Here is a 17714-nt window from a genome sequence, read left to right as displayed (position 1 = left end):
GTGTTGCTAGGGAAATAATAAAAAAAAAATCAGATGGAAAGAAAATCATTATCCTCTCATACTTGTGACAGCTTAAATATAAATTCAACATTACAGTAAACGTATATTAAACATGTGTCCACACATATAATATGCTGGAAAAGATTTAATTCTCTTCTCATTTTACTGTGTTTTACCATGCATATAATCCCAATTTTGTTTTCTGTCTTCCAAAACTGCTCCCACATATAATCAGCATTCAGGTAAGCAGAAAAATCTGTGGTCATGAGGACAGGCATGACAGTGCCTGTGAAATGGGTGAGGCATACAGCCCTTACACTCTAACTCAGCTGCACACTTCTGGGTATGCCTTAGAGTATAAAGATGTGCAGCTATGTACAGAAACATGAGAATTCTGTCAACACACCCATTTTGTCATTTTATGTAGTTTTAAAATCTTTTTTGTTCTTTCGAAATACCATGATGTCTGACAAAAAACAGTAGAAGAAAGAAGCTTCCTAGAAATCATTTCTATTTCTGAGGGGGAAGGCAACACAGAAAGGACAAAGCAGGAAGCAGAGGGAATGTACTAGAGGGGTAGGAGAAGCCTGACAGATACACTCTGACAAGTACCAATAGAAAGGTATTTATGTGACATAGCCTGAATGAAGTATTTTCTAGCATTAACAGAGAATACAGTGTTACACAGAGATTCAGTACACAATGCAGCATTGCTCCACAACTCAAAATGCAAATAAGGTGATTTAATGGCCATGTATGTGTGAAGTGGCAGTGAAGCACACAGTCACTGCATGCATAGTTTCACAGGTTAACACCACAGAAATGCATATAGCTGTCAATGTGTATTTATAGCACACATTATCACACCATTTACTTTGTAATATGAAAATATTTCTTCTATGTATTTGCCAAGTGTCTTAGTTTCTCAGGTAATCAACATGCTGGCTGTATTTGAAGCATTCTTTAAAATGAGTACTGAATGAGCACTGAAATAACTTTTTTTTTTTTTTTTTTAACTGGGGCACCTTCAAAAGCCAAATACAGAGACACAAAATGGAAATTACTCCAGTATGGCTATAATAGCTATTCAAGGAGTATTTCATAGACAGAATGGGTATGCTGGATGCCACCCTGCTATACCAGTGAAAGAGGTGGGGCACAAAAAACTGTCCTCAGGACTGGATCAGGAGTCTAAGAAGAAATGAGCACATTCCTAAAGTCCTTCAAGGCATTTCAAACACCAGGCTTTGCCCTTTGAACACGAACAACCCTAACCCTGTAGAAAACAATGGTAGGCATATTGATATTGATAGTATGCCATAAAACTCACACAAACTAAGTAGTAAGCGAACTGTAAAATGTTATGACTGCGCTCAGGAACAGCAGGGAATACAATCAAGTCATTGATTAGACAACATATGTGTTACTAGCTGTATAAACTGAAAAGGCCCTCCTTTATGAATCTCTTCTCCATGACAGCTACCTCAACTCTCAGAAAAACTTAGTGAACACATACTGTCAATCCATATTAGATTTCTGTTTATTCCTTGATAATCATGCATCTTCTACTTTTAGTTGTTAAAATTTACAATCAACACTTAAGAAAAGGTTTATTCTAAGACTTTATCAAGTCCTACTTATTTTCCTAAAAAAGATGAACTGTCTTTGGTCAAAGAGTAATTGTATAAGCAAGAAAGATGCTATGAACTAGAAGTAAGGCTCAGCCAAGCCAGAATATACATTACAGCCTATAGATGACGATAATCAGTATTCTATTGCAGACAATTAATGATTATCAGAAAGCACTGATGATAATTCATCCACTTTCACAGAAAATACATCTTTTGTGCCATTTCTGCCTACTACCTTTGACACAAAAAAGCTGTAGTTATGCAAGCTTATCAGCAATGTAGCAATACTTCCATCTGATCATATTTCTCTAAAAGATCTAAGAAAGAAAATGCTTATTGATCTATTTGAATCTAGCTTGGAGCCATGCTAACTAGCAGGCACTCTAGATCCACACATCACAAACACATACTGTGGTTATTTGTAAACACAGGGAAAATGATACCTTTAGCACAATCTGCTCCATGAAATCCTGGAAAACAGTGGCAGACACCGGACACACACTCGCCATTCCCATGACAATTACGTGGGCAGTCTTGCACTGAATCTGAAATACAAGCATTACAGGCACATTAGTTCATTCCTATTTAGGCTACAAATTCTTTGCTTAATTTTTCTTCAGTTTATTTTCTCTTCAGTGCTTAGTAGAACGATCCCTAATAACATCAACACCAAGTTCAGGTGAAGCAGAAAGGTATCAAGTTTTACGGCAGCATGAGTAAGTGTAGAGATCTAGTGAGATACTGAAGTCACATATGAAGGCTCCAAGCACCATTAGAACTCAAAGTCTTCTGGTAGTGCTCAGGTCCTCTGTTCAAACAGATAGACAGGACCACCTCTTAAGACCTCTACAGTTATGTGTGAATTCATATTATGTAGCAAACATAACGCTTCATCAGGAAAATCGACAATCTCCCTTTGCAATGAGACTTTGATCTTGCACAACCACTTTTGCATGTGAAACCGATTATCTCAAGGAGTGTATCTTCTTTTCCTTTTACAGACATTTAAAGCCTCATTAATTAAGATGACAGAAATATCTGCTGAACATGACAAAGAGGAGCTCTTTTGCTCTGGCAAATATTCTTTATAATAAAAAAACTAATAAAAAAGGTGCAAGTAGCTATGCAAGAGGATGAGGAAGAGGTCTGTAAAAACAGAGGATAAGGTTTAACACTACAGTTTAAGTGACTGACTGAAGTGTTGATGACTTCAATAATCTGAGAAGAGTAAGCACACCAGCCTGATGATAAAATTTTAGTTGTACCAAAATATTAGTTTTCCACAATTTTTGCTATTAGTTGGATAACACATATTCTACTTTGCATAATAACAACCTAGAAATAAAATTCCAATTTTGAAACTAATTGTTAAAATCACTTTAATTTGAAACCTGTTGGATTTCAGTAGAACATATTTTCAACACTGAATTATTTGAAGAAAAATCTAATTGGAATGTTGTTACTCTTCGCTATTACTCCCTGTTGTGGGACCTGTGCTCTGAAACCAAATGGGTTTGTCAGTCCCAGACACCAAACAAATAGCAGCTGTACAACACAGCCAATGAATTTTGGATTTGGAACTCGCAGAACCATACAGAGTGTTTTCCTGTCAAATTAAGCTGAAAAGAGGAAAAAGATTCAAGCATAACTTTAAATCTAATTTCACAGTTGCAGGACACTAAATAAAAAAAAACCTACAGAAATTTTACAAAGAGATGTCATTAGCTTGGCCTCTTGAAATTATTCATGTAAACAATGAAAAGAAAAAACTGAAACATAATGCTCAAAGATACCAATTTGTCTCATGAAGAAGCTTGTCTATAGATTTAGTTATTATTTTGCTTCACAGCACACAAAAGCATTTTCTGTGTATTCAAAATCATGGTAAATTTAGTATTGTCTGGGAGTTAACATAATTTCTGTTACTCTTTCTCCTCTTCCACATCAGAGAAACTTTCAGCTGTCTCAGATCCTTTGATTATGAAACATCTGATACTAGGTGTGTGTAGAAGAACCTCTGAACTGGATAAAACATTATACTTTTCTCTACATCTCAAGATCTAAATGCTAATGCATTGGAACTGAGTGCTAGAATCTTAAAAGAGAAATCAGCAAATTAAAATCAGCACCCCATTACAGACCTTTTGACAGAGTAGCGTTGAGAAAAAAAACACGCACAACATAACATAAAGATAAACAGGCCAGATGCTGAAGACTACATGAAAGTATTATGGCTTTAAGTAAGGGAAGGCATAAACAGAGGGGAAAAGTACTCAGCTTGTGGAGGTACCTACCCAAAATAACTGTACTGAAAGAGACCACTTCTTTGTCCTTGCCATCATTGTAAAACGCCAGGTGCCACAAACCCACATCCAAGTATTGAACAAACACCGCCTCGTTCTGAACAAGGGTTTGAATACTTCGACGTTCCCGTGGGGACTCCACCACACTCCATTTCTCTTTCCCATCCAAGCGTTCCATGAAATCATACTGCAGGGTAAAAAAAAAAAACAGGGGAAAAAAAAAAAAAGGGGGGAAAAAAAAAAGACAAACAAACAAAACCCCAAACAAACAGACCTGAATACAGAATGGTACTTCAGCTCAAAATCTGACTCTATATTTTCTCTTCTACCTTGTCATAAAATGGTATTGCTGGAAGATATGTCAATGTTAAACTAATATTTACTAGTTGAGCATGGAACACACAGAGATTCTGTGGCTCTTATCCTTTCTTAAACAGTGACATAGAATGATGCATCTTTGCTCAGCATAGATGATTAAAAAATGTACAAATTGTATTTCTTGTCAGGCTGGGTTTTGAGAAAGAAGTTGAAATCAGTGATCTGACCCATCGAATTTTAGGTTCCTACACAGCCTTCAAAGCTGGAAGCCTTCAACCTATGAGACACACCCTTTTCTAAGCAATTTTCTATGGTAAATTCTTGCTGCAAGAGGAACAGAAGTCTCAGATGTAGCTCCAGACACAAAATTGCACGGAAGCCCCCAGAATGTGAAAACAAACAGGAACAGCACAAACAGGAAATGTGTTTGCCTAATGCTAGGTAACTCAGCACCCGATACAAATACACTGTACAAGTTTTACATCATAGAGGAGGAGTTGCTTACCTGAGTTTGTATGTGGAACAATCAGGGGCAAGTAGGATACAAAAACCAGAGGAGGCATGGAAAGGAATAACACAAATCAAGTGGCTGAAGGAATTGAACTTATATTAAGGAAAACTGAGAATTTCTGGTTGGATGGCTTCCAAGTAAGGCAGAACATTACATTAATCTTTGGAAAAGGGATCAAACAGAGCAAGCGATTATTTAGAGTATAAGAGGGATGGCACCATTAATGGCATGAAACTAAAAAAAGAAAGAAAGAAATTTAAGATGAATGTCAGATAAGCTTCCCATCTATTACGCTCAGCAATAGCCTCCCAGTGGAGATGCCACTGCATCACACAATTAAACAGGACTGGAAGAAATATTGGTTAATCTACAACAGGGAATAACTCTGCATAACAAAGCAGCTGGACTAGCTGTCTTAATAGGCTTTTTTCCCTGTCTTTTCTGTCTGTGATTCTGAAGCTCTCAAGCTGATGCTATACTCAACTTACTAGCTTTCATAGTCCCTATCTAAGGGAAGCCCTTAAGAAACAAGAAAAAACAATATATCTAATCTTTTGATAGTTGTATAACAAGTCCCCTATGAAAACACATCTTGTTTTAGACACATTTATCTATGTAGGAGTAGATCGAGATAGACATGTCTAAAGAAAGATGTGTATGTTCAATAAAATACAGTAATAGTATGTGCTTGCTTGTCAGTAGTTTCATTGCATTTCCCTCCATTATCTCTAGCACATACAGTCTGTGCTTGTGACAGCTCTGAGGAAACATACTCCTTCACTTGCTTTCAGTTTAAATAGAAAACTGCAATCTTGCATCCTAAACAGACCAAACATCGAGAGAGGGTTGTCTTGTACACTGTATTCCACTAACAGTGAGTTCTAGCAAATAATACACAACATGGAATAAAATAATTATGATTCTCCCTTCTAGTAGAAGAGACAGACAAATGGGCTGATTTAACACTTTAGTGTCATGCTACATATGGGTACATACCCCTAAAACCAGGGTATAAAAGCTGACCTTTCTGTTTGAAATTTTGTAACAGTTATATATGAGCAATATAGAGTCTTTGATACACTTAGCCTTACAACAAAGGACAAAGTATGGAAATACTATTACCTTCCTGTTAAACATATGGAACTATGACACCAATATGCAGCCAGAAAGGAAATCCATAGCAGGGTAGGAATTTGAACGCAGGTCTACTAATGTTGAAAGCTATTGTCACAGTAAAGTGCATTGTCCACATTTTCCTATGCCTTTAATCATGGGACAGAGTAGGAGAAGTGGAATAAAAAGTGTCACCAAACTGTTAATATCAGATTGCCATCCACTTGAGTTCTTTTCACACAGGATTTTTGCAGGAGAAGGTAAATCAGGTAAATTAGTAACATTTAAGCCAACTCACACCACAGATTTAGAGAATTCTGGCATATCAGTAACTTTCAGACAATCGGAGGTGCCAAACACATATATCTCTCTCTCAAATCAATGACATTTGGAAATATTGCTAAAACCTATCGTCTAACAGTCAGAGGTTAAGGACAGACTCATCACCTCCTTGGGAAACGTTATTACTTGAGCAACATCTTGGGAAAAAGAAATCTTGAACAATCGTTCATAAAGGGTCAACCAAGGAAGTAGCAATAAAAGCTGACATTTCTCACTGGCAACATGCTGTTTGTCTCTGCTTGTGCTGGCAGGTTCCTCTGCCTCCCCTCTGTTTGATGCTGATTCTCCCTCATATAGCAGAGAAGGCTCAGCAGTTGGCAAGATCGAAGGGGAAGAGTATTCAGGCTGAAACCACCTGAAGTAGTTTTAGCTGCAGAATCTCTTTTCACAATGATGGGGTGTGACCCAGCGAGAGCAGGTCCCTTGGCATGACTCCCCGTAAGGCTACAATTTTAACTTTAGTAAAGTTGAGACTGGTATTGCCCCCCTTTAATCAAACTATGAAGAAACATTGCATGCTCAGGCAAAAGCAAAACTGAATAACTTTAGGAATGGTGAAGTACTGGTGCAAACTAATACAGAATATAACAACAGATTTTTATCCCTCTTTGGATTCCTCAGGACTGAGGAAAAAAGAAGGAAGGCAATGTATCTGCTGGTGATTCCCCGGGTGTACAAATCTCAATCTGTCAGCAAGTATTAGGTATATATACCCCAAAATCTAAAATTCATGACCGAAGTGTCACCAAGATCATACAGTGAATTCATAACTGGATAAGATTTCTTCACATGGTTGGCAGATTCATAATTTTGCTTCTTTTGACCCAGTTAATTTTCCGATTTACCACACTTGCATGATTAATTACTTTTATACAATGTTGTGCTGAAGATATCACTCTTGCTTTAAAGCTACTTATTGACAAGCATGCCTAGATTAAAAGACTCATCTAGGAAAAGTATGGAAGTACTTTCATGGCCATTAAGGAGCAACTGTGGAATTTTTATTCTAACACACACAACTGCTAAAGAAGAGACAACTAAATCACATGAATTAGGGAATGAATCTGCCAAACCAAACTAAATATCTGAAGTAATTTGGAAATTTCACTGACTTTTTTGGTTTTTATGATCCTTTGTATTTCATGGCTTCATCCTGAAAGTCACACAAAAGATGGCAAAAACTGCTCAGAAACAAATGCACCAGAAATCCCGAATGACTACATTTTCAGAGTTCAATTTTGCAGGGGGGAGTACTTACTGTGATTAAAGCTCCATATAAGCAAGTGAGTTGCCAGCCTATTTCTCTAAACAAATTCCAAAATCACATTCTCAGTGAGTTTGTTTATTTTTAGTACACAGCATACCAAAACTCTACTGCATGCTTTTATTTACAAACCCAAATCTCATACTAGGTTCTTTCTGGGCAATTTGTTTTCTTTAATTTCTCCATTCAGTGCTTTCTACCCTCCTGTGATGCACTTTATTCATAGGCTAATAAGAACTTTCTTTTTCCAGTAACCATGGGGAGTCGGCAAAACAGTTTTGAAACTTTATGTATATGGTAGTGATGACACTGCACAGTGCCATCCCCATATAGCATGGATTGGCTGAGCCCAGTTGCATACAGGAAGTGAGCTAGCTGGGAAAGCACAGTGAAGCAAAGAGAGCTTGCTTGAAATTAGGAATTGAAAAGAAAGATTTCTTAGAGCTCTTGTCTTAATAATGGATGCATGTTCAAATGGGGGTGGTGGGGGAAGGAAAAAACACATTTGGCATTGTGGCTAGCATTAGTCTTTATGCCAAAGCCCTGTAAATCCTAAGCATCCAAGAAAACATATGTCAGGGAAACTTATTTGCAAAGTGCTTTAAAATTAGTTCTTCATAAAATCCAGTTGGTAATTATTCATTAAAATACACCCGTGAAACATCTGATACCCGCAAGTGACAGCCAACCAATTTGTTTCAACATTTGAATGTGACGCAACACTAACCCGCACAACGCAGCACGGCATTCAGTAATAACAGCACAGTTGCCATCAGATAACTTTAAGGTGGTCAGAGCACCTACACGTGTTTGAGCACTGGCTAAAAAACAAGGTAACACTGCAGCTCCTCAGCTATTCAAGTTGTTTCAAATAAAGCCATTTCCTATTCTAAATGAAAACCATTTGCATTTTGAAATAAAAAATTTGTAAGTATGAAACACTCTGCTGGAGATGAAAACAATACAACTCCATGCACTGCCTTCTCCAGACATTACTGTGATGCTTCTATAAGGTTACCTTATTTCATGCATCATTTGGAATGTTCTACCAACGTGTAGTAACATCATAATTGCTGTAATCTCTGTAGAGTCACTTCATGCATTATTTGACATTTACAGTTGATTTTCTATACATTATCGATTTAATTAATATGACTATCCTTTACTAATTTCCTGTCGGTCATTCAAGCCTGCGATGTGCATTTGGTTATTTCTATGTAGTACTATACAGGTTGGAAGCATTTTACTTGAAAGCAATGCATTCCTGTTTCTAGTCTGCTTGCCACTCAAAACTGCATTTTTACCTCTCCTCTAGAGCTCCATTCCCTATGCACATGGCACACACGGCTCCTTCTAGACAAGTTTACAGCTACATCAGTTTGACTGACTAAACCAGGCATTTGGAATATTTGCTAAACAGTAATACTGAGAAGGTTAAATCTCAGCAGGGCTCTCAGACAGGAACTGCATCTTGTTGTCTTAGGTTAATCATGTACCTAATTTGCTGATTATTGACTTGCTCCCACAAAGGATTTTACTTGGCTTGACATACCAGCACTGATCAGTGATGAACTGTCAAGCGTAGCTGTTCATTGCTTTACAGCTCTTGTCCCTAACCTGCAGAAACAAGGATTTTAAATTTCAATTTTAAAGTATCATCTGGTGTCAACTATCAAGACTATTTTCATTAATACAAAACCATTCTGCTCCTTTCTGTCAGAACAAGGCTTCTTTTCACTAACTCAGGTCTATAACAGCTTGCCTTTCTTTTTCTAAAATTATTTCTATTGGTAGCAGCTTGGCTGAATTTTGATTGCTGGGCAAAACTGCCTGTTGACAAGCATCAGGACCCTGCATGAATATGGGAAAGTAACTCTGCAAATTATACTGGTGGATTTCATTAACTCCAGTTATGGAAGAAGGTTGGAATTGCTTCCTCCAAAGACTGGAAAACAGGTTCTCTGAGGAGGAATATAGATCAGTAGGAAACACAGTTGATATTTCTCATTATTTAATTTAACAGAAAGGTCACTAAATTTATATCCTATCCACGTAAGGCAGATTGAAAGAAGATAAACTTTGCCTTCTCAGATGAGAACATCATAATGAAACCTAGAACAAATACATTTGATCACAGTGCAATAGAAATTAAAGTTCAGCTTGAATTAAAAATATATTTTGTACTACCAGTTACATCCAACTGGATTTCTTGTAAAAGATACAGGCATACCTCCATCATGTCTTCGTCAGACAATTATAATTAACCTGTATTTATAGCAAACCTTGATGATTGCTTAGGAGCTTTGGTTGCCCGAAGACATTTTCACTTCATGATTTATACTTCTGTTTGTTTTCCTCAACTAAATTGCTGGGTTTTTCATGGTGGAATGATAGGGGAAGTGAGTGTCAAAATTCTGAATCAAATGAGACGTGCTCAACGAAGTATACCATTACCTCATTGCAACAGTTAAAGATCCATAGACATTATTTCGCCCTCAAGACAGCATATTGAAGTATTACAACAAAAATCAAAACGTTCTTAAGAAAGGCTCCCACCCTGGAACACAGTCTCTTTAGGTCTCTTCTGTGTTGCATGGATGTCTGGCAATGGCTGAAAATTAGTCAACAGCCCTCTACAATTTCCCCCATTTATCTAGTCTTTGTACGGAACTTCAGGATGCTGATGCTACCTCTATCTCTATGGAAAACTGACCACTTGCTCTCCCCTCCTTGGGGGGTCCTTATTTCTTACCAGTTGGTTATATCCATTCGATAACTCACAGAACATTTTAAAACAGCGTACTATAGGAATTTGATGGAGTTGGATAGTAAAGCTCCTTGTTCACAAATTCTGAGAAGCAGAGGTCATAAACCCATGTAAACCTCTTTTCTCCTTTCCTGCAACTCTGTTTAAAGATTTTCATTCTCAATTCAGGCTACAGGCAGTAATAAACACCAAGGAACAAGAGGCAATGCAGAATAGTTCTACAAATGTGCCTCGCACTGGGCAGCAGATCCAAAATTCAGTTAATATTAGTTTTCCCCAGAAAATTAATTGTTCACTGTTTGTACCATGAGTTTGTGCATGCACATGGACACAGTTCACTTAGGTTGAAATCTCCTTGCAGGCAATATGTAGCAATGCAATTATGTAAAAGTCTCTGGGCTTTTAGCTTAGGTACTACATTTTAACCATTTATGTAACTGCAGTCTGCTTGGCCAAATGAAAAAAAGATGTAGTAGCACTTCTTTGCAAATCAGGGCAAGGCATCTAGAAATGTTAAATGTTAAATAGGGCTTTCCCAAAAGGGATCACGGAGTTCTACATTTGCTTTTTGGAAATCATGTACTAAATGAAGCATTTTAAGTTTAGACGACCATTTCTGAATGAAGAACCAATTTTTAGCAGAAAGGATATGCACGAAGGGGGGCTTTCCAAAAGCTGATTGTTATTTCTGCTTCCCTTGCTCTCTAAACAATGGAGGCTCTTTCCTTTTAGTATATGTAACTGCAAATATATTATTTCTCATACAGTTCTAACCTAAGTAAATGGGAACCCTTTGATTCACATTAATGACTTTTTAATATAATAAAAAAATATCTCCATAATAGAAAATATAGCTATATCTTCTCACAGCAAAGAAATTAAAACAACCACTGCACAGCCTAGAAGAAAAGATACTTAAGTTTGGTCTCACTAACTTTAAGACTATCTTTACCTACAGCCCTTAGCTCTGTACTACAGGGTCACTATAAAAATGTGGTGTTATTGAGTTTTCATCTCGGAGGCTGGTTAGAAATCACAAAGAATTGGGTTTCCCAACTGCAAGACTTTCCCCATGTCTGAGTCAGATATTGTACCTAAGTACTGTGATTGAGGGAAACAGAGTTAAAGCTCTCAAATACATGGCCACTGCATTATCTTCTCTAATATGGACGGGTAGCAGTGATGCCGAAGTCTGTTGCATACCCCAGCAATACCATTCCAACACCCTGTAGCAATTAGAACTTCTATGAATATAGCAAATTATATGTTAACACATCTAGCTGTGCATGCATTCCAACTGTATGCAGTGCTTTGATACTGTGAGTTTGACCATCATCACTCATGGTTTTTGACTGCTGTACAACTGAATAGGTTTATCCCAGTTAGTGCCAACATTTTGTCAGAGGTTTTTTTGTCTCAAAACCTTGAGTGCCCAACCGCAACTTATTTTAAAAACCTGAATGGCAAAAACAGCATCACTGATTACTTTTTTATCAATGTACTCTTAAGGTATGTAATAACCTAGAAATCTTGGTATCAGAGCGTTCAGTCAAATATCACAAATTAAGCAATTCCCACGATAGTGCACAGAATCCCTAAACTTGAGCTCCGTAAGCTCCAACACAAATCTAACACAGATGCTCCAAACTTTTGCATTTTGATATTTAAAGTCAACAAATTCGCTGATAAAGTACCTGGGCATGTGATGGTGGGAGTCCTCTTCTTATATAAACACCAAAAAGAGCATCCTTCCCTAAGGATATGTTGAACTTCAGGAACTGTGGCTGGCTGATATGGATCTGAGACCGCCAAAAAACTCCAGGGGGCACTTCCTGGGTGACCCTGCGGCCAACTTCTGTTTCTCCGCTATCTATGCTGCTATTCCTAGTGACCCATGGTCCTATAAAATAAAAGCAAATAGAAATCAAATGAGATAACTGTTTTTAATACAGGTATTTTTATTCATTCAAGCTGATCATCTGTGGCAATGCCAGCTTTTAAATCCCACTGTAAGTGTTTTTCTTTTTTCTTTTTCTCATGCAATTTGCCTGCTGTTTCAATCAATATATAAGAATTTGGCCCCTATATTTGAAATAAGAATGCTGTGAACATTTTTCTGTGGAGCATCTGCAATCTTCTAATCCCTCCAACCCTTTAGTTCTGCAATTGCTCGTTACTGATCAAATATAGTAACAGTAGAGAGTCAATTAAGCACGTATGAATCTCTCTGTGCTCTTTCCAGCCGCATCTTGTACGCAACCAGGGTATAAAAAGTTATCAGAAAGTGAACTGTAGAGGTAGCTTCGTTCTAAATGAACTCATTGCAAACTTTTATTACCATTCTTTTATACAGTAAAGTCGTCAAATAAACTCCAGGTCATAGACAAGAGAGTTGACAGAAGAAATGAAATGCTCAGAAAAGGATTGAGAGGACAGTGTCAGTACTCTAACATGCGCCTTCTCCCTCTTGAAAGAAAGTTAGTGTAACTCAATGTGCTGCCTTTTAAGTTCTCTCTGCCTGAAGCAGGGACTATCTACAAGTCTCTCTCCCTCGTGCTGTGGTTAGTTAAAATCCATCATTTGACGGTTCTTCACCATGCATTATTGAAGATAAGATACAAGACCTTTCTGGTTGAGTGCTCTGGCTTCCAGCCCATGAAACAGTCAACCTTTAAAACATGGTGAAAATCCCTTCTGTTCTAAGCTGAACAGGACAGTTCTGAGGCTACACGTTTTAAACATGGAGTGTGATGCGTGAAGAGTTAGCAGTGCTTTCAAGCTACAGTATGTAGCGATGTTTGGTTTTGTGTTCCGTACTCTCAACCAACATGGTGATAAATCCATTTTAAAATTATTACAACAGACACTACAAAGACCAGAAAACCACAGGAAATATCTGTTAACAATCACAGAAAATTAAAGGTATCATTAATATAACCATTAATACACACTGGATGGTAGCAGTAACTCTGATACAACCTGACAGTATTTGTTAAATACTCAATGTTTACTTTTTTTTTTTTCATGGTGCAATGCAATTTTCAATAAATGGCAAGTTACTTTTGAAATATATTCCAGCACTGTATGAACGTAACAGGATGGCACAGAATGACATATAATTCCAGCAGGTAAGTACATAACAGCCTTTCTGTCTTGACTGTCTTTAATTGAGAGCTGCAATAGCATGGTTTCAATTATAGATTCCAAATTATCTATGTTGGCGGCACTTACGCTTGTACATAATGAAACAGATATTATGTTAGCAGTGTTTTGCAATTGTAAAAGAATGCTCTGAATACCGACTCCTATGCAGTTTTTGGCAACTTGTTTGTTTCTTCATTTTCTGTGTTAATGGGTCTACAACAACATCACAGCACTAAGGAAAAAAAGCAAGCAGAAGAAGGTCAAGCACAGGCTGCAAAGAAAGGAAAAGTGGCTAAGAATGTCAAGCAGTGTGCGTTTAGAGCCACCTTTAGGCCTTTAGGCTTTTAGAGCCATCTTTAGGATGAGAGGAAATGGCCTCAAATCACATCAGGGGAGGTTCAGATTGGATATTAGGAAAAATTTCTTCACTGAAAGAGTGTTCAGGCTTTGGAACAGGCTGCCCAGAGAGGTGGTGGAGTCACCATCCCTGGAGGTGTTCAAAAAACATGTAGATGTGGCACTTCAGGGCATGGCTTAGGAGACATGGTGGTGTTGGGATGATGGTTGGACTTGATGACCCTAGAGGTCTTTTCCAACCTTAATAATTCTATGATTAATAGACCAGTGGCTCTTCCAGTATTATGACTCTGTCCATAGACTCCTTATACTCAATGAATTATCTGCATTATATATTTTTTTCAATTTGGTTAATTTCACAACTACAATAAAGTGGCTCCAGTCCATGGAAGCTGGTGGAAATCATTGACATAAAGATTACTGAAGTCAGTGTAATCTATAATTGAAATTCACATGTAAAATTGGTGGGAATCTGGAGTTTAGATCTGTTTGAAATCAGAAGCCTCCCCCCGAAGTTGGAATCTGCTTCTCATTTAGTTTCTTTTTAAGCAATACTTTATCATCATACTTTTTAATACGGTATATATAGAATAGTTTATACTTTTTAATACAGTTCTAGAATTCAGTGGAGCAGTGGTCATGTACATTCAGACATATGGCTTGTATTAGCAGCACAAATTTAATATTCCAATTAGTTAAAAAATAAACAGCTTATAGTCACTTACCTCATGTCATGAACATCCATATAACATATATATATAGACACATATATATATCTGAAGGGTATTAAGTACTGAAATGGCTACTGACACACATACTGACACACTATGCCACAGAATAAGTTTTAGAAAAACAAATCCTTGTCAGAACACTTTAAGAAGTGATGTGGTGTTAGAATGTCCTCACGCATACATCTGCTTTACAGATTACTGAGTCACATGTTTTTCACTTACAACAAATAGAAATTAGACTGAATAGTGCGTCAGCCATTGTGCCTCACTTTTATCCAGTGCTGCAAGCTTACTGAGCATGCAAATGGCAAGGGCACCATAGCCTCTGTTGGAGATTATGGTTTCATTGGCTATTAAAACAGCTCCAAAACACCACCATCAATTAATGACTTTTGCTAATTACATTACTTCCAAGTCTGCTAGGTATATATTCCCTGGAATTAAAACTTTGTAAATTAAATCTTATACAGGCTCAAGTTTCAGTATTTCTGGTTGAATTTAGCGTTAGCTTCCTTTGGTTTTCCAGAAATCTGTTTTCTATTTCTGTTTGGGAAAGGGTATTTTTATGGAGTCAAGAATCCTCAAATACATCAATTAAGCTAAAAAGATAATATTCCAGTCATTAAGAGAACCAGAGTTACATTCACACTACTTCAGCATGCACTTCACAGGTAAACAAATACATTGGATGTCAAACTTCTCCAACAAGAAGTTGTTAGAAAAAGATCTTTCCTTTATATTTCTCATGAAATTTTGAAGTTATTAACTCAAAAATAGGTTAAAACTGCAGATGAGACAACTGAATTTGTAATGATCAATCATCCTAGAGGCATGATTCAGGTTCCTAATACTGGAATGATTCAGTTCAGTTTGACATTGTCTTCAGAAGAATCTCCTCATAGATCCCTCTTTTTTGCTCTACCACATAAACGACCTGGTCTGTAGTTGTCCAAACCAATCCTTCTGGAACATTTCAGTGTCTCAGGAAAATCTATCTAGGAAGAGAACTGTGACAGCTGTAGGGGTTCAACACAGCAGAGGGTTTTAAAAGCGGGTTAGGAAAGCAACCATCACAAGTGATCGAGATGTACTTAACCTACCACAAAGAATGGAACAGATGGATGACCCCTTATTTTCAAGTCTATATTTTTGTAGTACGGCATGCCTTAGCTTTATACCCAGCCTGTGCCATGTCTGTGAGAAACAGCTGCTGCCTCACCTCCAGCATGCTGAAAAGGATCCTTATTTTTGCTTCTAAGAATTTAATACATGAGATTCTGTTTTTAATGGCTCTACATTACAATGCTGGAATAATACAATTTAGAAATGCTTGAAGTTGTACTAAAATACAAGTTTTATATTTGCAAATTTAACTAACAACTTCCGGAGTTTTAAGTCTAGCAAGCTTTCAGAGCTCTGAAGATTATGCATTATTGAATCACACTCTCATAAATTCTTGCTGAGTTACCCTTGTTGGTATGAGACACAAAACTAGTGAGACCCTCTTGGTTCTAGTCTTTGCTATTACACAGCCAGTGCACCTGAGCTGGTCATGATCTTGATGTTCTCAGATAAAGTAGAAATATTAACAATGACCTATTAAAAATTCTCACCTTGAAAATGAGTGATGCAGAGCAGCCACATAAAAATATTACAGGAGGTGTGTCAACATTGGCCTCTTCATGTTCCTTCCTCCCCAAGTTAGAAATAGAGAAATGAAATGCAAAGTAGGTATGACCGCTGAACCTCTTTTATTAGTCAACAGGCTTGTTTATTTTTTAAACGTGAAAAGCAGAACATCATCCTAGTTTTATATTTGCAATGGCTTTTTCTGCACTAACAGCTTCACTTATAAGCTCTGTCTCTAGAGACTCCTAAAGTAAACTTTTTTTACAGTTCCCTTCAGTCTTCACCTCCTAATGTAGAGAATGTATCTTGCCACCTGAGCCGCTCCCTCCAGCTATCTTTAGAAGCTTTTCCATTTTGACGGACCACGGCAGATCACATTCAAAGAACATCAACTGCATTTAAGTGAAGTTACAGATGTGACAAACTGACAAATCTGGGAAGAAAGACTAGCCCAAACAACTCATACTATTGTGAACAAATAAATCCCGACATCATTATCTCTGCTGTGGGTGACTCTTTTAGAGTTTCATCTGTTTGTCTCATAATGCCATGGATACGTGACTTCTTTTCTGTGATTTTCTCTCTATAAACATCTACAAAAGAGAGTTTTAAAACCATGCTTCTTCATCATACCCAGGGGAGCCACTTCAATCGCTCAGTCAAACATATATTTATCAACTAAATAACACTTATTCATTTAAACTGCTGCATTATTTACCCAGTTGAATTACTATTTTGGCATATACATTTGAAAAGACTGTTTTAGCGCTCAAGTATATTTGCTTTTGAAGCTATGAAACAGGCAATACATGACAACAGCAATGCAAACTCTCCCTGCTAACTTGTCAGCAGGCCTCATCTTTGAGCTGGAGGTCAGTTTCAAGGTGGTAGCTGATAGGACTTGCCCAGTCAGCCTTTAATTTAACTGATGTCAAGCAGTGTCAGCTATGGAGGCAGAACTGTATCTACACTGAAACCAGATATTATTGAGTATACATTATAGGCTCCTCTCCCATACTGTAGTTAAAATTAAAAAATAAAAATGAAATCTGGCTACCAGTGGTGTCACGCTACAGACATCACATTTAAATAGCAATTAAGTCCAGCGCTTTGACTGTGTGCCCTTAATAACGGTGATGACTGTGAATTGCGTCTTGAAAACACTCTTGAAAAATATCTAGCAGAATAACCATTCCAATGGATCCAATGAACTACCAATATAATTTGGACAATTTCACCAATGTTGGTTAAAGAGAATTCTCTTTCACTTCTTTTCCTGTACCTCTGCATCTCTTACAAATCACTGCTGCAGACATAGCTTTCCTTTTCATTGAACTTTTTTTCCTGTTGTTGTTTGTATAGTTAGGGATTTGCACAGATGACTTAGAATTGCAAAGAAATTTATGGTACAGCTGTGTAAAGGAAACCATCCAACATAAAAATACACTCCACTGACTTTCTGCCAAAAAAGAATACGTGGGAATGACTATGGTTTTCAATGCTAGCTTGATTTTTTCCTCAAGTAAATTTGCTACTTATATGACCAGTTTCCTTACTGTTTCAGAAAAGCAAACAAAAAATGTAGAAAATGCCTTTTCTGTACA

General features: G+C 37.3%; 1 protein-coding gene across 2 annotated transcripts in view; it reads right to left on the bottom strand.

Annotated features, from left to right (window-relative positions):
• TENM2 (teneurin transmembrane protein 2) overlaps positions 1–17714 on the bottom strand; it is a 632063-nt gene that overhangs the window by 108060 nt on the left and 506289 nt on the right. For both annotated transcript variants that reach the window (XM_075102131.1, XM_075102132.1), the window contains 3 exons: positions 11944–12149; positions 3926–4121; positions 2075–2176 (listed from right to left, as the gene is read on the bottom strand). In XM_075102131.1, coding sequence (XP_074958232.1) covers positions 2075–2176; positions 3926–4121; positions 11944–12149 — 504 coding nt within the window. The remainder of the gene's footprint in view (positions 1–2074; positions 2177–3925; positions 4122–11943; positions 12150–17714) is intronic.

This window comes from Phalacrocorax aristotelis, chromosome 8 (assembly GCF_949628215.1).
Source record: "Phalacrocorax aristotelis chromosome 8, bGulAri2.1, whole genome shotgun sequence".
Taxonomy (NCBI): Eukaryota; Metazoa; Chordata; class Aves; order Suliformes; family Phalacrocoracidae; genus Phalacrocorax; species Phalacrocorax aristotelis.
This window is presented reverse-complemented; position numbering and strand designations above follow the sequence as displayed.